Source organism: Budorcas taxicolor, chromosome 3 (genome assembly GCF_023091745.1).
Source record: "Budorcas taxicolor isolate Tak-1 chromosome 3, Takin1.1, whole genome shotgun sequence".
NCBI lineage: Eukaryota > Metazoa > Chordata > Mammalia > Artiodactyla > Bovidae > Budorcas > Budorcas taxicolor.
Genome location: NC_068912.1, coordinates 101,349,953 through 101,374,436, shown reverse-complemented (window position 1 = coordinate 101,374,436; position 24,484 = coordinate 101,349,953). Strand labels below are relative to the sequence as shown.

Sequence of the window (24,484 nt, the reverse complement as noted above, 5' to 3'; positions counted from 1 at the left end):
TCACCAGGATGATCTGGAGGGTAAATCTTGGCTATGACCCATTTTCTAAGCTTGATTCTGCAGCCATTGTGGAGCTGTGAGCTATCTAGTATCTTTTCAATGAATTCTTTATCAGTTTAAATCACCTAGAGTTAGTTTATATTGCTTACAACAAAGAACTTTATTGGTAAACTAGTATCACTCAGAAAAAGCCTTTTAGAAATGACAATTCTCACATGTAGAGGAAGAAAGTATTTGAAATGTGAGAGGAAAGGCAGTGAGAAGAAGAGTTAGGCCTAGTGTCCAGTGAAGAAATAAGGCTGAGGGGTGGTTTCAGGCAAAGGCAGCACCTCCTCAGTTCATTTATCAGTGTTCCATTTGGTTCCTTCATCAGCGTAAGTTTAGAAAAAGAGTCAGAAGAGATCTCATGATTATTGCAACTGTCTCACAAATGTCTTTTTTGGAAACCTAACTCTCTGCCCTGAAATGCCCCCAAATTCCCTTTACCAAGGGATCCAAAATTCATTTGCTCATCTCTACACTTCCCACGTCTACTATAAACTAGGACCTGTTCCGAGAGCTAGGGACACATGTTGAAATAAGTCAGTCCTTGGTCTGAGGTTCTTAGTCTAGTAGGGAAGATAGATTCATAGATAATTGCCATTTGCATATGTGCTTTCATTAAGGTATTGACAAAGGTGTGGAGGAGGAAGGAATGCTCAGTTTGACGGTGAGGAATCATGGAAAGAGTCAGGAAGGTTCTATAGAGAGAACACTTGGGCAGAATCATTAAGAATTTCAGACAGAGAGAGGACATGTGCAAAAGCACGGAGAGGCACAAGAGCACGGTGCATATGTGGAGCTCTAAGGCCCGTGGTATGCTCCAGAAGTCGTGTATAATCCTCACATTTAACTGTATTTAGTTCTCACAACGATCCTCCAAAATAAGTTATTATTGTCTCAGTTTTTCTAGTTTCAAACATCTGAGGCCTAAAAATTAAAAACAACCTGGTGCCCATCCAATGATTTGTACAGCTGAGATCTGAACCCAGGTCTGTTTTGAATCTAAAGCTCACAGGAGAGGTATATGACTTTAAAATAAAAAGGGAAGGAGAAAAAATGGAAGGCGGCCCTTACTTACTGGGAGAAGGAAATGGTGGCTTCCACCAACTCAGAACTGGTGGATTTAGTTTTTTCAGCAACTCTCCTACCCCACCCTAGTTTAGGTTTAAGGAATAATCTGAAAAGGAATGTGCCCTCTTTACTGATCTTGAGCTTTGGCTACTTTTTGGTTAAAAATCCTCAGCTAAATTATGGACCATTCCAATCTGCCCAGCCCAGCAGGAAAACCCTGATGTTTGTATGTCTTTTAAGCATTACATAGACTTTCTATAGCTACAGAGCAGAGCAAGCTAACACTAAAGCATCTCTAAGCAGTTGAGGATGGCACTGAGACAATGGCTTTCAAGAAGCTACTAACCTTCTTCCAGGCCAAGAAGCCATGGGACTCCTCTCCCTTAACTACCAGGTCAGATGAAGTACCCAAGGACTGCAGGAGGCTGCCAGAGATAGTTCCAGAGCCTCTGTTGATCACTGGCCCTTTTCTCTTATGCCTGACAGCCATTGTAAAGTATTGGTGCCAATCTGGGTCATTAGATATTTCTGATATGTTTTAAATTTTTTGGTAGTAAGGCTGCATAAATATATATGAAGACTTATCTAACAAGATAAATTTCCATGATGGAACTGTGAAGTCAGAATTTAAAAATGTGACAGTGATGTCAACTGCCCTCCTAAGATGGCTTTTATCAATTTATATGTTCTCACCTGTGGGGTATGCATATGCTTGTTCCCCAGTTCTCATCAGCACGGAGCGTTATCTGTGTTAGTGTGATATGAAAACAATAGCATCTGTGATTGTAATTTGGGTTCTGGTTTACCTTTGGCTTCAATCCTCTGGTTGCTTCCAATTAGGCAGTTCTTGATGTCTGCTCCCTTCTCAATTACAGCGTTGTTGCAGATGACGCTGCTCTGGATGTTGCTTCTGTAACACAGTAGCCAAGTTAGGGAGTGTCCATGTCTCTCATCACCATCCTCATCCTTATGGGTTGGAGGTTCTGGTTCCTCCATATGCTAGGAATTGCTGGCCAGTCTAGTTAATGGTTACATGCTTATGCTAGAAGACAGAATGCCTCAAGAGAGGATTGGGCTTTAGAGAAGTCCGGAGTCTGTATATGCTCATAATGATATTCACCCAAAGCCTGAAAAGAACAAACAGTATGACTTCAGTTCTTTAGGAACCCCAGACCTGGAGGTCTAAATTCCACCCTTTGGTCTGGGGGTGGAAGCTGGCCCTGACCCCTGGGCTGATCCATTGCTTCTGCCTCTCATCTGGGAATATATAAAAAATTTCAGTGGAGGCTCAGATCCAGTGACTCTTCCTAGGAGGTAAGCTATACAAATAATGGGTACCCCACAGCTCTTACCACAGACCCTGGTTAATCAAAACCATAATTATTTAGAAAAATAGGATATTTTTAAAGCCAACTCCATGCTATATAAGAGCCTACTCTAGACCCTAAAGCCACATTCTCAAGAGTAGCACCACTGGCTCTTAGCATTTGAATGTGTTTAAAAAGCATCCTCTTGGCTTCAGAGGATGGGTGGGTGGGGGAAAAGTCCTTCTGAAAATCTTCACTAGCATTTATTACATACCTACTTCAGGCCAGGCACTGTGCTAAGCAGTCTACATACCTTACAGAAGTGACTTACCCAGATGATTCTAGGAGTATCATTTTTACCTCTGATAAAATCACCAAATTTTGCAGATGAGATGACAGATTAAGAGAAGTTAAACCATTTACCTAAAACCACATTAACAGCCAAGTAGCAATTTCAAAACTAAGTCTGCCTGACTCCAGAATCCATACATGCATGGTCAAACAAAGAAATTAGGGGAGAAGACTAGAGGAAGCCTGGGACTGCCGAGTTGTTTTTCTGGGCCAAGATGGCTCTGTGGAATGAGATCTATCCTAATAAGGGAATATTCAGTCCCTAAAGAGTCAGAAGTGGGCAGCTGGAGGGGAGAAGGAGGTAAGTAGGAACGGTCTGAGTGTCCATTTAAACAAAATAAAACATCAACTAAGGAAAAATCCTCAAGCAGTCCAAGAGGCTTGGGGGATGGAAAAGAGGCCATTTCAAGGACTGAAACTATCATCCACAGGCCATAAAAAAGATTCTTGCCAAGTGCCAAAATTTTAGTAAAATGCAAAAAAGTAACTCCAGCATTTATGGCATTTCAGAGCCTTCTTTATTCTTCTAGAAGGTTAAAGCTTGTCAGAAAGCGGCAAAGGTCAAAGCCATAGCACTCTGGTGTGGGCTAGAGATGGGTAGAGAAAATATCAGGTTTTTTTTTTTTTGGCTGCTTGGTGAGGCATGTGGGATCTTAGTTCTCAACCAGGGATCAAACCCATGCCCCCTACAATAGAAGCATGGAGTCTCAACCACTGGTCCACCAGGGAAGTCCCAGTACCAGTTTTTTTGGCTCAAACTCAGGATATACTCAGTGGGTGGGCATTAAGGGATCTTCCAGAACTTTTCAATTTGCCCTCCCTGAGAGAAAGCAGTCCAATCAGCAGTTAGGGTGATTCCTGATCCTGGGTGAAGATTCACCCCAAAAGAGTAGTAAGGAAGTATACAGAAAGCTTCAGACACAGAGGCTTCTGAGATATAGTAGTAGGTTTATAACTGGCTGCTAGTTTGTCATTGAAAAATCTCACTTCTTTTTTCAAAATGGGAGTTAAGGAGATGCTTCTTGCTCAGTAGCTTAAGAGTATATAGTATGCTCTGGAGTTAGGCAAGAGGTAAACATAGCAAACGAGAAAGAGCCAAGAGGAACTCAAGCAGCCATAATCAGGGAGTACTAAATGACTATTTTGGAATCTGGAACACAAGTGGGAACCATCTCTGGAAGGAAGAGTCTGGAATGACTGAGGTCAGATTTCTACAGCAATGGAGAGCGTGGGTTCTTATGTTTTACAGGTCTGACTCAGATCTTCAGGAACCGCCCATACTGCTTTGTTGCTTGTTTCATCTAGTTTGTGTGTAACTCCCTCAGACAAATAAACCACTACTAGTGAATCTGCAGATGTGATCGGGAAAAAGTGGAAGCTCTTGGTCAGTGGATCTGTGGAAGGCTTTGAGGTGAACACCTGAAAAAAGGCCTCAGTGAGTGTCAAACTATTTTCTACCACTTGTTTCTTCAATTGTTTCCCATGATCACTGTTGCAGTCACAAGTCACCTTCATTAGTAAGGCTGAGGTACTCTGGAAAAATTTTAAGCCAATTTAGCTTTCCCCCTGTTGAGAAAGAACTCCAAGGTTAAGGATTTTACTGGAAGTATATGTGTTTGCTCAGGCTGGAGGGGAAAGACAGACACTACTGTATCTAATAAGCCCCCTCCATGCTGCCAGTCCACAGTAAAGATTGCCTTGTGCTTCAAGCAGGAGGGGAGATGACCTCCTATATAGCTCATGAAAAGACCCAGCTCTAGTACCAGAACTACAGCTTCTACATTCTACTTTAAGCTCTCAGCTGGGTACTAAGGACTCTGCTGTGCTGATGCCTGGCTGTGTTCTCTAGGAATCTGCTTGGAGATGGCTAAGATTAATGGACTTTCGATCTTCACTTCTCCTTGTGTGTATGCACAGTTTCTAAGTTATGTCTGACTCTTGTGACCCTGTGGACTGTAGCCCTCCAGGCTCCTCTGTCCATGTAATTTTCCAAGCAAGAATACTGGAGTGGGTTGCCATTTCCTATTCCAGGGGATCTTCCCAACCCAGGGATTAAACCCACATCTCTTGCATCTCCTGCATGAGCAGGTGGATTCTTTACCACTGGTGCCAGCTGGGGAGCCCTCACTTCTTAATGCTGTCAAATTTTAAGCAAAGCTGCAAGCCTTGGGAAATTACCCTGAAAACCCTAAAGCTTCAGTGGACAGGAGGCCATAAGAAAAACACAGAGGCCTATAGTAAGATCACTGCTTAGCCAGGCATACCATGCCATACCATGGCACATGACATGAGGAAGAAGCCCTCACCTGGGAATCAGGGATGCCTCCAAGTTCTCATTCCTCTTCTGGTTTTAGTTAGGACTTTTTTCAGTTTATTTCAGGAGAGAAGGGAACTTACATAAATGTAATGTCTAATACAGCTCAGTCACTACACAAAGCACTTTATATTCATTATGTAACTTAATTCTTTTAGCAAACCTGCAGGAATGGTGGTATTTATTCTAATTTTTACACAAAAAACTGGGGCTCACAAAGATTAAGCCATGTGCCCAAGCCTACACAGTGGGAAGTGACCCTCCACTGTACTACAGGCTTCTGCCTCAGCTGCTGACTGGCAGTGTTTGGCAAAGAGCCATGAAACTTTTCAGTAACTCTGAGGACAGGCAGGTTCTTCTCTGGGGATTAGCTGGCAGGCTTGCTAAATTTATTCATAACCTTAGGGGAGAAAAGCTTTTTAGGCATATGACTAAATGTCCACTCTAGGCCCATCCACTGCTTCAGTCCAAAGATTATGGCTCAGTTGCCCGTATCTTTCCAGATGCCAGAGGCTCCTTGCCTTGGCCCAAGGAGCTCTGGTCCAGGTGTCTTTTTCTTTTAGAAGAAGAATCATGTATTATTTTTAATGAAATATTTCAGGCATAGATAAGTGCCAGGTGGTACTAGTGGTAAAGAACCTGCCTGCCAGTGCAGGAGATGTAAGAGACGCAGGTTTGATCCCTCGATCGGGAAGATCCCCTGGAGGAGGGCATGGCAACCCACTGCAGTGTTCTTGCCTAGAGAATCCATTGGACAGAGGAGCCTGCCAGGGTATAGTCCACAGAGTCACAAAAAGTCAGACACAACTGAAGCAACTTAGCACTCAGCACAGCAGAGAAAAATACAGAGAATATAAAGAACCCTCCAAAAAATAATACAAAAAGACAGCAATTTTCTTTGCTCACATTTCCCCCGCTCTCCTCCCAGAGGTAATTACTGTTTGACTCTGGTATTTATTGTTCTTAAGCATTTTTACTTCATATAATAGTAAATGATAAATTGTATTCTTTTGCAAATTTTAAAAATTTTATATAAATGCTATCATTCTCTACATATATATATCCTATTGCAACTTCCTTATTTCCCCTTCAACATCGTATCTGTGGCATTTACCCAGGTTAATTCATGTAATGAGATATAATACTTGTAAAAATATCTCATTTTCTTTCTGTCTCTAGTCACTCTTGCTCTTGGGTCCTGTAGATTAATATGTACTGTCTCAGGGACTTCCCCGGTGGTCTAGTGGTTAAGAATCTGCCTTCCAATGCAGGGGATGTTGGTTTGATTCCTGATCCAGGAAGATCCCACCTGCTGAGAGGCAACTAAGCCTGTGCGCCACAACTACTGAGCCTGTGCACCTAGATCTTGCGCTCCACAACAAGAGAATTCAACACAATGAGAAGCCCACACGCTGCAACGAAGAGTAGCCCCCACTCTCTACTACTAGACAAAGTCCACGCCCAGCGCTGAAGACCCAGTGCAGCCAAAAAATAAATAAGTAAAATGTACTCTCTCCAGCGAATAGGCTGAACATTTCTTCCTTTTAGTTATATGTCTCCCTTTACAACCTTACACAAAGGTTTAGTGGTAAAAATGTCTCCCTCCTAAGAAATTGAATGATATTTCCTAAGCAGAGGCAAAGAAAAAGAAAAACAAGGGTTTGGGAGGGAATCAAAGAGGTAACAATTAAAAAATATATGTATTATCTTTTTGGCCACACCACATGACTTGCAGGATCTTTGTTCCCCAACCAGGGATTGAATCTGGGCCCACAACAGTGAAAGCATGGAGTCCTAACCATAGGACTGCCAAGGAGTTTCCAAGATGTAACAATCTTAAAAGAATTAAGCTGGAGTATTCTCAGAATATGGGTTTAGTGCAAACAGTTCAAATAGAGAATGAATCAAAGGTCCTAAGGAGCCCCTTAAGTCCAGGGGATCTTGTCAGTTTTATAATTTGCTTTTTTTTAAAAATAAAAGTGTTACTGAAGAAATGTGGACAGAATTCTTTTAATGATTATGATCTTTCTGCAACTCTCACTGCCACAGACTTACACTCAACCTACCCATTTATCAGTATTTTGTTTCCTTACCTACTTGGCTTTATTATGTCTTCAAGCAGAGTTTTCTAGAGGGTTCATGGGCACCACATCTCCTAAGCCTTGGAGTATTTTTAATGATTTTATACTTTAACCCTAACTTCACTATCTACAGGATTCTTAAGTCACAACTGTTTTCCTTCCAAATTTTCTAAATGTTGTTTTACTGTCTTCTGGCCTTAAATGTCACAGAAAAGTATGAGGCCATCCTGGTTTTCTCCTTTCTCTGTGCCCTGAGATTTTGTAAAAGTGGTGTTTACCATTTCTCCTTTGGACTGCCCAAGTCCATATTCCTTATGCTGGTCCAGTCTTGGTGTTCTTTTTGGATTTGACCTAAATTTCATTGTGTCTAGCAGATATTCTCTAGTCTGTGTATGGGTACATGGCAGTTATCTAGTTTTATTACAGATGAAGCTTCCTTCTCTGGTTTTGTTTTCATCTTGGTGAGTTTCAAGGAGTTAAAGTATTTACTCCAAGACTTTTCTAGAAGTAAACAGGGCTCTCTTGACAGAAATCAGTCAATTACAGTAGGAGGGCTCAAATCAGGGATCTCTATTTTTCATTTAGTAAATACTTACCAGGTATCTAGTACATGAAAAGTACAGTACTGTGAATTAAGGGATACAAAGACATATGAGAAGTATTCCTGTAAAATTATAGTCTAGTTGAGAAAAAAGAAAGATGCATTAAATATCACACAAGCATAAGTGATGGTTACACCAGGAACACAGAGGTGGGGGAGATAATATCTAGCTAGGAAAATTTAAGAAAACTGCACGAAGCAGCTGGAATACATATTGGACCTTGAAATGTGGGTAGGATTTCTACAGGTAAAGATCTCTAGAAAGAGACAATTCAGGCAGAGTCAATGTCAGGACTAAGGAGAGTGGAAAGGTAAGGGGCTCAGTGGGCAGGAAAGTGGGTTAAGTGTCGGTACAGAGGACACTCAGGGTAACAATGAGAAACAGTAATATCTTGTTTGCTTTGGAGGGCTGCACTTGCTGCCTGTAGAAAGCATGGGAAATCCAGGTAAAATCCTGGTTCCCCAGCCTGAACCTGCATGTGAAAGTGTTACCCTAGACTGCTGCTTGGGTCATTCACCTTGGACTAGGAGGAAATGCTGGTGTTAATCAAGACCAGAAGATTAAAGACACAGACCATGGGATTGACAATTAAGTTTTCACTATACTTTGGACTGCTGAGCATCAGCTGTCATATAAATTGGAAGTGGCAGAAAATGAGAAAGACAGGCAGAAGCCTTCTCTGCATAGTCTTGCCTACACCTTTCCCAAGGTGGTTCTATTAGCATCCTTCAAGCCCTGAGGACCTCGGGCAGGTGTTCAAGCCACTGTCCAAACCACTGCTGGCAGAGACAAGCAGACCAAGAATATGAGAAACTCCTTTCTAGACAAATTCATGCTCCTACTCTGCCATTTAGTCCAGATGTAACAGCATCAGGGTAATCAAGTCTCACATGACTACAATTTAATCACCTTCCCTGAATTTACTGTAAGTAATTAAAACTAAATGACCTGAAAATAATGGGAAAAAAGATCATATGGGATGCAAGATGTCTGATCATATCACCAAGAGCTAATCTGCAGGGCTGGGTAGTCTCTAATGGCCTTCCAAGTCATTAACCCCAGGTGGGCTACCTAGAGCTTCACTTAAACTTTTTTTTTTTTACAATAGCTGGAAAAACAGCAGCAGCCACCATCTACACCTTTACTGTTTCCCCAGCTAGATGCCTTATTAGGCTATCCGAGAGTATACCTCCACCCAATATGACTCTGGGATATTATGCTAGGTCTTTCTATGAATTTCTCTCATATAAATAAACTGGAGTTCTTTGGAAGCCTTAGTTTCCTTACCAAGTTTATTTACATCAATTCAAGACACTAACAGTGGCCTTTAAACATCTGCTCCTTTGTCTGCCCATCCACAGGGAAAGAGGGAGAGGTTACCAATTAAAGCAAACAAGAAAGTTATAGCACTCTCTTCGTTGGAAGGTCTGAGGTAAGATGAGATAGAGTGTAGAAGTTATAAAGCCTCATGAGCTACTCTAGAACTAAGTGATCAAATGGACAAATACCAGTGTAGTTCTGGTTTTCAAGAGAATGGTGACATCTTCAGTCTTATGCAGGAATCTGGAATGGGACATGGAGTAAGTAGCACAGGTACAATAAGAAAAAAGTCTGGATTGACACTACCATTTATTCCTTGTAAAAATGAAGAAATTGAGCTGGATGATTTCTAAGGCCCCATTTCATTCTAACATTCCAGGACCCAGTGTTTGGAGCTAGATCATGAAAAATATGAGAAACTCTGAAGTTGAAACTTCATTCTAAAACCGAATCAAGAAGCGATAGATAACTTGACAGACCAATCACTAGAAATGAAATAGAACTTGTAATGAAAAAAAAATTCCAACAGACAAAAGTCCAGGACCAGAGGGTTTCACTGCAGAATTTTACCAAATGTACAAAGAGGTACTTATACTGATCCTTCTCAAATTCTTCCAAAGGATTGAAACTTTATTCTAAAGATAATGGAATGGATTCTTCAAAAGTTTTTGAATAGAACAGGGATATGATCAGATATTCTTTCAGACAACAACACAGGGAACATGCCACCTCTGTGAAGTGAGATAAAGTAATGATGAAGAAGATGATGGTGATAGCAGCTAACATTTTTTGTGACAAGTGCTATTTTCACTGCTTTATGTCTACTAACTTATTTAGTATTCCTAGTAAACCTCTGAGGCAATTGGGTTTTTATCCTATTTTATTGTGAGAAAATTTGGCTCAAAGAGGTAAAACCAATCCCCTAAGTGACTAATAAGTGATAGACCCAGTATTCTATCTGGCAGTCTGATCCCAAAGTGCATGCTCTACTTCATAAAAACAATGCTGGAAGGGTGGATTTGGCAGAAAAAGAAAAATGGAGACAGGGAAGTATGTCAGAGAACACATGATTCAGGAAGAGGTCTCTGGGTCTGACCTCTTTCCCTAACCTCTACTCAGAAACTGGGGGCTTCCCTAGTAGCTCAGTGGTAAAGAACCTGCCTGATAATACATGAGCCGCAGGTTCGGTAGTTGGGTTGGGAAAATCCCTTGGAGAAGGAAATGGCAACCCACTCCAGTATTCTTGCCTGGAGAATTCCATGGACAGAGGAATGTGGTGGTATATATAGCCCATGGGGTCGCAAAAGAGTCATACACAACTTAGGGACCAAACAACAACAATCACTACTTAATTTTTCAGTTTTAAGCACTGTCAATAGACTTTGCATAATGGAAGATGAAGGTTTAGCTCTCTTTTCTTCCTGCCACTGCTTCCTTTCTCCCTTCGTACCTTTCATCCTTTCAATGTAGTTATAGCATAATTTTGGTTAATGATCAGTGTTTATTTTTTTTTTTTTAAGTTATTTCAACAATTTTATTTCTTTTTGGCTGTGCTGGGTCTTCATTGTTGCTTGGGCTTTTCTCTAGTTGCGGTGCACAGGCTTCTCACTGTGGTGGCTTCTCTTGTTGCAGAGCACAGGCTCCAGGCATGCAGGCTTCAGTAGGTGTGGCTCCCAGGCTCTAGAGCATAGACTCAACAGTTGTGGCCCAAGAGCTTAGTCGTTTCGCGGCATGTGTATCTTCTCGGATTAGGGATCGAACCTGTGTCTCCTGTGTTGGTAGGCAGATTTCTTTACCACTGAGCCACCATAGCAAACTTTGATGCCTTTTCCTTTCTTGTACAACTTTTTTTAAAAAACAGAGTTAATATCTGTTTTGTTTTAATTCAAACCTAACTTTTTAGCCAATTATCTAAATTTTTCAAGATGTTTATATGAATTTATCAGTTTCATCTTTCTGTATAAGTGTTTCCTGGATTCCACTCTGGACTAATTGTTGCCTTTATGGTTCATGCATAGCAGTCATCCTTGGATGTGCCTTCACTATCTTCCCATGGATTCTTTTCAATATTTATTTATTTTTGGCTGTGTTGGGTCTCAGTTGCCCCGAGGCATATGGGATCTTAGTTTCCCAACCAGGGACTGAATCCATGTCCCCTGCTTTGGAAGGTGAGTTCTTAACCGCTGAACCACCAGGGAAGTCCCCATATCCCACATTTCTGTTTGTCTTTTTCTGAGTGAGATTCTCTTGTTTCTCATCAGTCTCCTTTTGGTTTACTTTTCATTTTGGTGGGACATACCTTTTCATGTCTGAAAATGTCTCTATTCTACTGTCACACTTGACTAACACTCAGCTTGAATACAGAATTATAGGTTGAAATTAATTTTCCTTCAGATTTTTGAAGGCATTGTTCTATTATCTTCAAGTTTTCATTGTTGCTACTGGTAATAAGTCTAAAACCATTCTGGTTGCTGATTAGTTGTTTATGACCTATTATTTCTCTTTGTAAGTTGGTAGCATGCTTTGTATCTGATGTTCTGAAGTTTTACAATGATGTGGGCTTATTTTTACCATTGGGCTGGCCCCTTAGTAGGCCCTTTCATTCTGTAGACTCATATTTTTCAGTTTTAGGACATTTTCTTATATTATTTCTTAAATAATTTCCTCCTCCGATTTATCAACTCTCTTTTTATGGAACCCCTATTCAGATGTTAGACATCCTGGACTTTCTCTCTTACTTTCTATCATTTCTTTAATTTTTTAATTTTTTTAGCTTATAAAATGTAATTTTATTTTATGTTACTCTGCTGTTACATAGGGCATAACATTTTCACAAGGCTTTTTTGAAGCCTTGACTACATTCAATGATTAGCAACATACAATAGTGGTCCAACTCTCTAAATAACAATCACTAGACAAACTGGACACCCTCTCACGTGCACAAATCTGCATGGAACAGTACTAATGTTTTAGACTGGACTGTGTGCTTTTTTCCCCCTTTCTAGTATATTAAGAAATGACATGCACTTTAATTTGCCAAAAGCAATGGTTGTATTCTGGCAGCAACATGCTAGTTCTATTACATAGTAAAGTGAATACCAGAACTACAAAGGCAGGAGGTCTAAGTGAGTTTTTATTGGGAAGGGAAGTTGTCAACTTAAACAGCAGCAAATGAAGAGTGAATAAGGAAACTCCCTGTTGTCACAGATACACAAGACCTCCATCACATATGATACAGGAGGCATTTAAATCTGTGATCCCCCAGCCCCAAAATGTAGAATGCTTTTCCATTCAATCTAATACTTCTGGATTCCTACTAAAAAGGAATACATTAAGAGGATGGAAAAGTTGCTTACTGAAAGGAAATCTCTGAAGAAGAGTAAGGGAGGGAATGTAGAAATTAAGAACTTATGTAGAACACTCTTTAAATTGTAATTAGCTACATTTTCATATCTTCACAGTAATACAAAACACAGTCACTTGCAGAACTGGTTCAGATTACTTAAATACCAGATACATTTTTAGTCTTCTACATAAGTGTTTGGAAGTTACTTATGTTTGTATGAAATGAAGCTATTAATACTTTTCTACAGCAGTAACTGCACACCAGGAAGGCTAAGACAAACACAAATCAAGGAATGGAGTTTTCCCAAAGCCGCAGTGTGAAAAGACTATAAACAGTTGATTCCATACACATGAATGAGTTTCTTTGCTATAGGAAATCCAAATGGAGTAAGGAATGGAGATATAAAAAGGTTTCAAGGGGACGAAAGATGACACCCTGTATGCACTCAGTTTTCTGCCCCTTCTGCCGCATCACATTCTTCTCCTGCACTGTCTGATGTCCATAATGTGAGGTTGTCTCTCAGCAGCTGCATGATGACGGTGCTGTCTTGGTACGAGTCTTCATTCAGTGTGTCCAGTTCTGCAATAGCCTCATCAAAAGCCGTTTTAGCCAGTGTGCAGGCCAGTTCTGGGTTATTGAGGATCTCACAGTAGAACACAGAAAAGTTAAGAGCCAGCCCCAGCCGGATGGGGTGTGTGGGTGGCATCTCTTTCTTGCTTATATCGAAAGCCTCTTGGTAAGCTACTTGGGAATTATCTATCGTTTGTTTCCGATCATCTCCACAAGCAACTTCAGCAAGGTACCGGAAGTAATCTCCCTTCATTTTCAGAGAGAAGACCTTACTCTCTGGATTAGTTGCATTGGCTATTAAATATTTATCCAACAATTCCAGGACCATGGTGCAGATGGACCTCAGCTCGGACTCCACTTTCTCTCAGTAGTCCTTGATCAGCTGCAACTTCTTGTCCGAGGTGTCGGTCTTCTGCTCGATGCTGGAGATGACCCTCCAGGCGGACCGGTGGCCCCCGACCACGTTCTTGTAGGCCACTGACAGCAGGTTGCGCTCTTCGTTGGACAGCTCGGCGCCCTGCTCCGTCACGGCCTTCATGCAGGTGGTCATGTCGTCGTAGCGCTCGGCCTGCTCCGCCAGCTTGGCCTTCTGAATCAGCTCCCTCTTCTCCATGGGGGCCGGGGGAGCGGACAGTGGGTTCGAGCGCGGACCTGGGGGACTGGCGGGGGGTGGGGGGGGGGCGTGGCGAGGAGGCCTTCACGTCTCCGCGGCCGCGGCGCGAGTCCCACCACTTGGATCCCTCTTCTCTATCTTTTCTTTTATATGCTCCATCTTTTTATCTTTTTCTTCTACTTTCTGGGAAATTTCAAATTTATCTTCCATTTTTTTTTACTGAGGTCTTCCCTCTTTGTTACCATATTTTAAATTTCTTAAGTTTCTTTTTTGTTCTTTGAAATAACAGGTTGTCTGAAAGCATCTCTCTCTCTCTGAGGAGTCTCTGTCTCTTTTTAAGTGCTTTTTTTCTCTGTTTGATTTGTTCTCTATCTTTCATGATAGAGGCTTTCTTTAGATCTCTGGTAATCTTTGATTATCTCCTCATATTTAGGAAAGGATTTTAAAACAGTACATGAATGGAATTTGTCATCCATAATTTTAACTATAGGATGATCTGACTGGGCTATTAGAAACGTCCTATGTAAATAAATTCAGCTTCTTCTTCTTGGGCTGCTCAGATTCTCCAGAAAAAACTCTTCCAAATTCCCAACAGAAGACTTAGGCCTCTTCACCAGGGTTCTGGGAATCATCAGGATGTAGGCTTGGGGAAGGACATATTATAGTACTTTCCCTTTTCACCCTGCCTCTATTGTCTTCCATCAGCCACTCTTTTTTCAAAATTAATTAATTTTAATTGGAGGCTAATTACTTTACAAAATTGCCATCAGCCACTCTTTCTAAAGAGCAAAGGCTTTACCTTTAGCTCTATCCCTATGTAGTACCTCTCCCCAAAATGTTTTGTTTAATCCCAAGGACAGTTGTGAGAGGTAGTTCAGCTTTTACTGGCCTTTATAATCTTTCCATTGGAGAAGGGCATGGCAACCCATTCAAGTACTCCTGCCTGGAGGATCTCATGGACAGAGGAGCCTGGTGGGCTACAGTTCATAGGTCACAAAGAGTTGGACGTGACTGAAGCAACTTAGCACACACACACAGTCTTCCCCTATCTTTCCCTCTTATCAGTTCCTGGACAGAGAAATCAACAGATGTCAGAGCTAGAATCAATCTCAGGCTGACCTAGCCTACTGGCTTTTTTTTTGGCCGAGCTGAGTGGCTTGCAGGATCTTAGTTCCCTGGCCAGAGACTGAGCCCTGGCCCTGGAAGTGAAAATGCAGAGTCCTAACCACTGGACTGCCAGGGAATTCTCTCACCTAGTGGTTTCAGCCACAACTCCAGGGCAGTCCAGTGGTTAAGACTCTGCCTTCCAGTACAGGGAGTGAGGGTTTGATCCCTGGTCGGGAAACTAAGATCCTACATGTCATGGGGGATGTGGTCAAGATTTGGGGCTTCCCTGGTAGCTCAGATGGTAAAGAATCTGCCTGCAATGCAGGAGACCAGAGTTCGATCCCTGGGTTGGGAAGATCCCCTGGAGAAGGAAATGGCAACCCACTCCAGTATTCTTGCCTGGAAAATCCCAAGGACAGAGAAGCCTAGCAGGGTATAACCCATGGGGTTGCAAAGAGTAGTTTTTAAAATTTGTTTTATAGATCAGTTTTCACCTTCCATAGGAAGGATAAGTGCCCCTCCCTCACTGTATTCCAAACAACAGTACCTTTACCAGTTTTAAATAATGAGTTCCTGCTTAAGATTTATCTTAAGAAAAAGTTTCCTTTCTAAAAAGTCTGGAAACCATTGGTAATATCCTTCCTCTCTTCCACTACTAACTTTGCATTTTATACAAGGAAAAAAACCTGAGGTCCATACAGAGGAACAATTTTATTAAGCATCATTTAAGTCTTACTCCAAGTTCAGGTTGTTCACAAACCAAGATTTTAGGGCATTCCAAAACATCTTAAAATGGGAAAAGATTCTTTATAACTAGTAACAGAGAAGCTTTCCTTTGAAAATGGAACGTGTCTTATATGTCCACTCCTTGCAGGCCTCTGCTTTCTGTAGGACACTGAGAGGGGGCAGGTGACTCTTAGACATTGGTGTAGTGTCCACCCTGCCACGGGCTCACTACTGTGGTCATCCCATCAAGCAGGATACCAAAGCAAGAGAAGGCAGCTTATCTCAGGACTCCAATCATCATGAGAAAACTGCTAGAAATGCTTTCCAAGACTATGTCATTTTTGACATTGAAACCAAGGCCTAGGAATTATTCCTTCCTTTCCCTTTTCTTCCCCTCCCGAAGCTGATCACCTCCCTAGGCTAGGGTGGCCTCCAAAGCCTCCCAGAGACATCAGGGGCCTTGCCTCAAGTGGGTACAAGGGGAGACATACCCTTCCTCCACGGTAACTGAGTTCATGAGAAGACAATTGGTGACAGTCACTCTATCTCTTATGACACACGATGAACCAATGACCGAATGCTTAATGGATGACTTCTCTCCAACCTGTGTATCTGGCCCAATGAGGCTGTCAGCTCCAACCTGTAAAAGGCAAATAAAAATATAATACCTTGTCCCCTCATCTCAACCAACTGCAAACCAACCATCCAGATTCCTTGAGCTGGGGTCTAGTGAGATCTTTTCCTAGAGATACTTCAGCAAGAGGGATCATCACCAGTATTTCTCAGGGCCACAAGGTCCCATAATATCTCTGAGACCAACTCAGACTTACACACTCATGCACTTGTGTATACTGAGGTGCTCTCCTGAAGGCAGCGCTCAAGTCAGGGTAAGAAGAGGGACGGAAATGGAAAGATCCTGTGTCTGAGTTCAAAGGCTGTAACGAACTTTACTTATAGGGTTTGTGTGGCTGGGCTCAGCGCCTGTCTAGGCAGTCTGCTTGAAAGCCTGGACTGGCAGGTAAAATTTTATAACCAGAACCCAGTTTGGGACCTCCCTGGGGCCAGTGATGTTCAGGGCTTGACACCCCAAACCAGCTTCTCAAAGACAAGCCTCAGTGTACCCAGACAGTGCCCCATACCTGCTCTGCCCAAGCCAGCACTTACCATGTGTTTACTGACAATCTGGGCTGATGAGTGAATCAGTGATTCTTCTGGACAGATAACAGGTAGCAATTTGGACACCTTGAGGAAAGAGGTTTGGTCACTAAAGAAAGACCAGAAAACAACTGAAAACATGTTAAGTAGAACCTCGCGTTCAGTTAAGAGATGTGGGGAATTTTTAGCCACTGCCTCCTGTCTGGATGAGGCAGGCTGAGGTATTTCCCCCAAGACAAGGATCATTTATGCAACAGCTTCTATACAGTCTCCTCCTCAGTTTCCTAGTTGAGAGCCTCCTCCCTGAAGTACTGCTATGTCCCTCAACCGGGAGGCTGTGAGACAAGCCTTAGAGACAGTCAGGCAGCATTTGGGAGAGGAGGTCTGACGAGAGCAAGGGGAACCCTGAGGCCTAACCACAGTCACCCTAGGTTCCTGTTCACCTCCTGGACCACAGTGACCATGCAGGAGGGGAGGATGGGAGTAATCTTAGATAACTCCACAATCAGGACACACCCTAAGGAGGCATCCATGTTCTTTACCAACCAAAATAAAATGTCTAAGAGGACATTCACACTATTCTCTTTCCACTATGAGAAAACTGAAAATGTTATGGGTGTGGAGTGTTTTAGCTCTGGACCCATTAGGCAGAGATAGTATACCTGTGATTCTCAGTGTGGAGAGAATGCTGGTCAGAGCAGTGTGTGTGGCAGACACTCTAACTGAGGGAGGCCTGGCCAGACTGGCTATATTGGTGATATGAAGGCTAATCCCTCTGTCCCTATGCCTGGGATCTCCTCTGTTATACTTCAGCCAATGCCATTCAGGCCTGTCTGACGCACAGCCCCCGCTGACACGCCAGAGGATACTTCTCTGGCCTTAGGCTATCCATCAACTTGCTTTCAGACTAGCCAGACAGACTCTAGTCATAGAACTGAATAAGGAGAACTAAAAGTCAAATTAAGGAAGCCTTTTATATACCTCTAATGCTACACAGGGGCAACTCTCCCCAGGACTGCCCTGGGTAAACATGGGACTAGCTTGGACTTCTCATAAACCCTGTGGCTTGGATTCCCTTGACTATAACCAATCCGGTTTGAGGCTAGCTTGAGGTCTGGGTCTGAGACTGTTACTACCACATGGTGTGGGTCCTAAAGATTCTTGAGTCAGATTTTCTTCAGGGATTCAATTCCAATTCCAGTTTTCCCCTCCTCCTGTCCCTGCTACACAATAAAGAGCTCTTGCACACAAGCTGCCTCCTCATTGTTCCCCCTCTTCACCCTTGCCTTAAATAAAACCTGGCGGGCCTTAAGGGCACTGCTTCCCCTTCAATAGAAGCTACTAATTCTCCACACTTCACAAACCTCAGGGTTAAAAGGATGGGTTAGCAAGACTCTGCATGCTCTAATGCCGTTCTCCAGATTTCTCTCACATAGGCATTCCTCCCTTGATGCTTTGTCATCTGGGTACTCTATACTCTGCTCTTTTACCTTCTAAGGAAAGCCTCCCCTGTGTGCCTGGTTACCTCCCCTGTGTGCCTGGTTACCTCCCCTGCGTGCCTGGTTACACAGTATTTATCTGCTTGTTTATGAAGTGCTATGGATATCCCCATGCTGAGCAGAATAGGAGAAATCTGTTGAACCCAGAGGCCAGAAGTGAAGTCTTTCTGGAGATCTCGGCCTTTCTTTGGAGCCACAGCAGCTCTGCCTCTGCACGATGCCCCTCACTTCCCCTTTTGCTGTACTTGGGTACCCCTATGGTGTCTCCTGACACACCCGGTCTTGCTCAACCTTGGGAATGTGGGATTCTGTACCAGTTACTGTGCACCTAATGAAGAAATAAGACAAAAGGCTCCGGTCTGTTCCTGGGAGACGAATCCCTATGATTTCTCTTCTGAACTCATCCTCTCACCTGTCTGTTGGCTTCCATGTAGAGTCCTAGGGTGCTTACTCGAGAGCAAAGCCCCTCTTTCATGATGTGGACATAGCAGCGCACCTGTGATCTGGACAAACCTTCCCAGCTGTCTCCTCGACAGGCGTTCCAGCAGGCATCATAGGGAGCAAGGGTCAGTGTATTGGCTTCTTTTATAAAACTGTAAATATCTTCAGAACCAAAAACAAGCAAGTACATGAGACAGGTAACAGAAAGGATATAGACTCAGTCAAGTTTTGAAGGAGGGTACAGCTCAAATCTCTTCCCCTGCAACTCAACCATGCAGCATGGACCCTGGGGAAATCCCACTAAAACCTGAAAGACTAAGTCAAAGATTAAAAGAGGCAATGTGCTTTCATGTACATTTGAAATATTATGACACAAAAATGTTTTTAAAAAAGGTCCTGTAAGCAAGTTTGACTGATGATCAAGCACTACTGGGGAAGATAAAATAGACTCTTGTACACCATGGAGAAACACAAGCGACTGTCCAGGCTTTAGTGCCTAGCCCTATTGGCTTTGTGCTGCTAGCCTCTATTAGCACATCTGGTAGTTGTGCTGTGAGAGAAACAGCACAGGACCTGGGCCCCAGTTTTTCAACTCCTACAACAGTCATTTGAAATCTTTTATGATTAAGAAAATGGGGGCTCAAAAGACTGAAAAATCTGCCTTAGGTCACAGAACTAATAAAAGGTAGAGTTAGATTTCAAACGCAGGTCTGAGATGCTAAGCCCTGATATCTTAACCATCATGCTATACTGTCTCCATTTATTCCTTTGATAAATACATTTTTGGGAACATCTACTATGAGTCCAGGACTGGGCCAGGGACTAGGCAAGGATATGAGAGCAAAGACTGACCTCATCCCTACATCCTTGAAAGGAGAAAGTCTGTTGGCTCTGGTTGGACTGTCATTATACAGCCCTTCACCTTTCTTCCCTTGATAGGAGAGGCTGAGTTTAGTCAGGAGTGGGGCTTCCCAGAGTCAGAGAACAGGAGAACTGAGAAATGGTGGGCAGAGTGCAAAGTCAAAAAGGTCTAGAGACGAACATGGCCAAACCAGGCCTGTTAACCAGAGAACAGGCCTGACGCATGGTTAGCCTGTCCCTGAAGAGCACAGGGATGAGAATCTGCTTGAGTAAGCCTGCCCAGAGCTCAGGGAGTGGTGTAAGCTAACCTGGCCTGCCTGTTGGCTAGATGAGAACCTGATGGCTTGAGACAAGCATCTTGGGCTGGGCTAAATTGTCCAGCCACTCTTTCCACAAGTGTCACTACCTGTACCTTACTGCACCAACTCAAGCACTGACCTAAGGATTTCAGCTCCTTTTTCTTTAGATCTTCTTCTTTTTCTTCTTGTCCTTGTTGTGATGAAGCTGAGGAGAACTGCTTTCTTACTAGGTATGGAATCAGTTCACTCCGAATGGAAGTGATTGACCTAGGAAGAAAGAGTAGCCAAATATCAGAAATCTGATGGTCTGGATTCAATTAGAATAAAAAACTGTGCATCCAAGGAAAAGCCAAATTCCTTCCTGTCATGCCACGTTGGGACCGACAGAGATCAGAAATGGCAAGGGTTTGACAGTTCTGGAGAAGCAGAGGATCTAAGTTTTCTCAGTTCAGGCTGGAGCTGGGCGAGCAGTGTGTTGAATCTGAGATGCCCGTCCCCTGATCTATGCAGAGAACAGTCTCTTACAATTCCTGTTTACAAAGTATGTGCCTGAAAGTTTATATGTGTGTGCATATGTCAACATGGTGTCTTGACTATTAACTGACAATAACTCATGAGAAAGCAGAATGCTCTGGCCTTTTGAAAAAAAAGTTGTTTCAATATATTAAAATTTTTTCTACAAAGGCTTTGTATTTTCCATTAGATTAATCAGAGTATCTTAATTTTGGAGGGATTAGTATTATAGATGGTGTCTTTTCAACAATTGTTTTCTTCTTATTAGTTAACAGAATCTCATTTTACTATATTTCAACCTTGGGGCCAACTGCCTTGATAAACAATCTTAATATTAATAATTTATTTGTAGATTCTGACAATCATACCAACTATGTAAACAACAATTTTTCTTCTTCCTTGCTAATTCGTATTTTTCATTATCTTACGGTATTGGCTAAGACTTTCAATACACTAATGCTGAACAGAAGCACTAACAGCAGTTCATCCTTACTTATTCTTGATTTTAAAGGGAATTTTTCTTTTTTATCATTTAGACTAATGATTGTTATAATTTTTATCACCAAAGCCACTATTTGATTGTCCTCTATGTGTAGACATTGGGCTTTGTACTTTATAGCTAATACTTGGCACATGTTATTGGTTTTGTAGATACCCTTTATCCAGTTAAGGAAGATCTCTCTTATTCCTAACTTTGCTAAAAGCTTTCATCAATGAATGGGTATTGAATTTTCTCTTTTTGCATCCATGGAGCTTATCATATTTTCTCCTCTTTTGCTCTGTTATAGTAATGGATTAAAAATTTATCTGATACTAGGACTATTGATGCTTTTGAACTGTGGTGTTGGAGAAGGCTCTTGAGAGTCCCTTGGACTGCAAGGAGATCTAACCAGTCCATTCTAAAGGAGATCAGTCCTGGGTGTTCATTGGAAGGACTGATGCTAAAGCTGAAACTCCAATACTTTGGCCACCTCATGTGAAGAGTTGACTCATTGGAAAAGACCTTGATGCTGGGAGGGATTGGGGGCAGGAGGAGAAGGTGATGACAGAAGATAAGATGGCTGGATGGCATCACTGACTTGATGGACATGAGTTTGAGTAAACCCTGGGAGTTGGTGATGGACAGGGAGGCCTGGTGTGCTGATTTATGGGGTCACAAAGAGTCAGAGACAACTGAGTGACTGAACTGAACTGAACCGAGGGCTTCCCTCGTGGTCCAGGGGTTAAGAATCCACCTGTCAATACAGGGGACACAAGTTCGATCCCTGGTCCAGGAGGATTCCACATGCCACAGAGCAACTAAGCCTGTGCGCCACAACTACTGAGCTCACATGCCACAAGTACTGAAGCCCGCATGCTCTAGGGCCTGTGCTCCACAACAAGAGAAGCTACTGCAATGAGAAGCCCATGCACTGCAACTTGACAATAGCCCCTACTTGCCACAACTACAGAAAGCCTGTGTGCAGCAACAAAGACCCAGTGCAGCGAATAAATAAATATTAAAAATTTTTTGTGATACTAACAAGTTGAATAACACTATTCAAAAACCATTTATACAATTTCTACTCTATACTCTCTTACAGTAGTAGAATTATGGGTGATTCTTCCATTCTTTATGCAAATTATCAAATTTTATAATTTAAACCATTCTTTCTGTTTCTTGTCTTTTATTTTCTCCTAGATTCTACTCTTACAGATTCTACTACTCTCTTGATTTGATTCCAGACTCTAGAAATTTAAAATCCATTTTAATGACTAATCCATCCTAATCCATTCAGTATTTCCCACATAGATTTCAGTCTCCATTCTACTGAAGAGTGGGCTCTCTCATATTAATAACAGTTGTACTCATTTACCAAGGCTACCAAAGAATTTTCACAACAAAATCAACTTCAGTTTACTTTCATGAAATCAGATCAGTCTAGGATAGCACTTACAGAAAGAAAATCAGACCAAAGATCAATATGCAGAAAAACTTTCAGAAGGCAAGAAATTTCCTATACTATTTTGTATCACTCAGATAAAGCAGTAAGCTACCCTGGCTAAGAGGTTTGGAACTCTTCCATTTGGCCCCTCTGGGTCCCAGGAGGCATGGTGCTTCCCCATGGGTGCTGAACCAGGATGTTTGGTTTAAATGACTAGGAATCTGATCCTTAGTACAGTAAGTATGCTTCTAATTAATACTTAGCAAAGGAACTGCAAGACTACCATATGATTTTTAATTTTCTTTCTCACACTGTGGACCTTTTAGAATTTTAAATCACTAATTAATTACCTTAGAATTTAACAAGACTAGTAATATGCTGTGACTTTGCTAGACCTTGGAAATACACTGTTTCTGACTTCAAAAAATTCATAATCTAGTGGACAGTAACCTGAGTATGGATTTAAGGAAAAGAGTAGAAGGAGATGAAGCTGCTTAAGGAGGCAATGGAGCCAGATCATGAAAGCCTTCTGTGGCAGTCTAGAAAGTTTGGACTGAGACAAGCCAGAGGTAGTTTTTAAGCAGGAAAGTGACATGATGAGTTTTATTTCTTAATGCGGTGATTCTGGTAGCAGTGAAAATAGGCTTGGAATAGGAGAATGAAAAGAGACCAGTTTCAAGACTGAAAGATGAGATAACATGGCCTGAGAGAGGGGGTAATGTATGAGAGCCCAGTTAATCTGACTGATGCTTCATACTTCCTATCCCCTCTCCCAGCCCCCATTCAAGGAAGTTCTGCAGGCTGACACAGGACCACATAGATGGAGTGTAGGTAGGAAGGCAAGACAGAGGCGGAGGCTGAGGAGGGTAAGCAAAATTACAAACCCTGGAGCTACACAGTTCATGGTTTTTGTCATTTTTAAAGGATCAAGCCAAACACCTTTGAAAAATTCTGTGTAAGCTGGAAGCTCTTGTACTGAATTTCAATGTGATTTTCCTTCTGATCTTTTGATGAAGATTAAAAATTTCCATATGAATACGAAGAATGAAACAACACTTATTCTTAGCTTTTTTCTCCCCTTTTAATACTAGCCAGTGTGGGTAGCAAATGTTCCTTGGCCCCACTCGGGTGGAAAACAAGTCAGTTCCCTTTGAAGAAATGACAAAGCATGGACAGCTGGGGGATTTCAGAGCCATGATGTTTACATTATAGGTCAAACAGAACTGTCCCTGCAAGAGGCAAGCAAACAAGCCTTGGCACATAGCCTCTTTAGGCAGAACCCTTTAAGGAGATCAGATAAGGATGTGAGGAGAGGACCTGAAGCATTCCTGCCAGGTCCCACCTGCCTCTGCAGACGCTCAGCAATCAGGTCGATTCTCATAATGCAGTTGGCTTCGCATCATGATGGAGGACAAAATTATACTTCCTGCTTCCTAGTCAAACTAAAAGTAGCTCAAAGCTATACCAAGAAGTGGGAAATGCCACCATGAACCATTCATTGTGAACATCCATTGGGGCTGAAGGCTGGCAGCTGGATCCACCGCCCTGGGCCTTGGCAACCTCACTTTCTCCTTTTCCTCTTCTTTTTTTTTTTTTTTAAAATTTCATATTTATTTATTTGGGTGCGCTGGGCCTTAGTTGTGGCATGTGGGATCTAGTTTCCTGAACAGGGATCGAACCCTGGGCCCCTGCATTGAGAGCACAGGGTCTTTAGCCACTGGACTACCAGTGAAATCCCCTCTCCCTTCCCTCTTAGATAGTTTTCCCAGAAACACCTGTCTCATGTCATAAGCTCCTACGAAATAAAAAAATCACAGAGGAGAACAAAAGATTTGACTACTAGCTGCAAACAAGCAACTCCACAAAATAAGCCAAAATTATTTTTACAAATAGAACAAAAGATTAATATTCTTCATAGATAAATAGATTAAAACGTTTAAAATTATATAAAAATATTAAAAAAATAAGTATTAAAATAAGATGCAATTTCTCTCACAAATTAGCAGATTTAAAATAACTCACATTAGTGATAAGGGTACTTCTCATACTTGTAAATTCATAAACTGGTAAAAATCTTTTTCTAAAAATTGGCAATATATAACAAAGGTTTTGAAGATATTCATATTATCTTATTTTATAATTCTATTTCTATACATCTGTGCTCAATAAATATATGCTGAAAAAAATAATCAGATAATAATACATCTTTGAACAAAAAGATATTATTTGTTATTTATAAAAATAACATTATTTATAAAATAGTAAGTTATTAGTTATTAAAAAATAACTCAGTGTTATTTATAAAAATAGAGAACCACCAAATAGTCAACAATAGAAAAGC

General features: G+C 41.8%; 1 protein-coding gene and 1 pseudogene across 1 annotated transcript in view; both read right to left on the bottom strand.

Annotated features, from left to right (window-relative positions):
- The window catches only part of EIF2B3 (eukaryotic translation initiation factor 2B subunit gamma), a 118,953-nt gene that overhangs the window by 6,000 nt on the left and 88,469 nt on the right, over positions 1 to 24,484 (bottom strand). The window contains exons 7-11 of the mRNA XM_052637884.1: positions 19,845 to 19,972; positions 18,517 to 18,707; positions 16,615 to 16,692; positions 15,942 to 16,090; positions 1,920 to 2,023 (exon numbers count right to left, since the gene is read on the bottom strand). Of these exons, the coding sequence (XP_052493844.1) occupies positions 1,920 to 2,023; positions 15,942 to 16,090; positions 16,615 to 16,692; positions 18,517 to 18,707; positions 19,845 to 19,972 (650 nt within the window). The remainder of the gene's footprint in view (positions 1 to 1,919; positions 2,024 to 15,941; positions 16,091 to 16,614; positions 16,693 to 18,516; positions 18,708 to 19,844; positions 19,973 to 24,484) is intronic.
- LOC128045391 (14-3-3 protein theta-like) lies at positions 12,844 to 13,617 on the bottom strand (annotated as a pseudogene).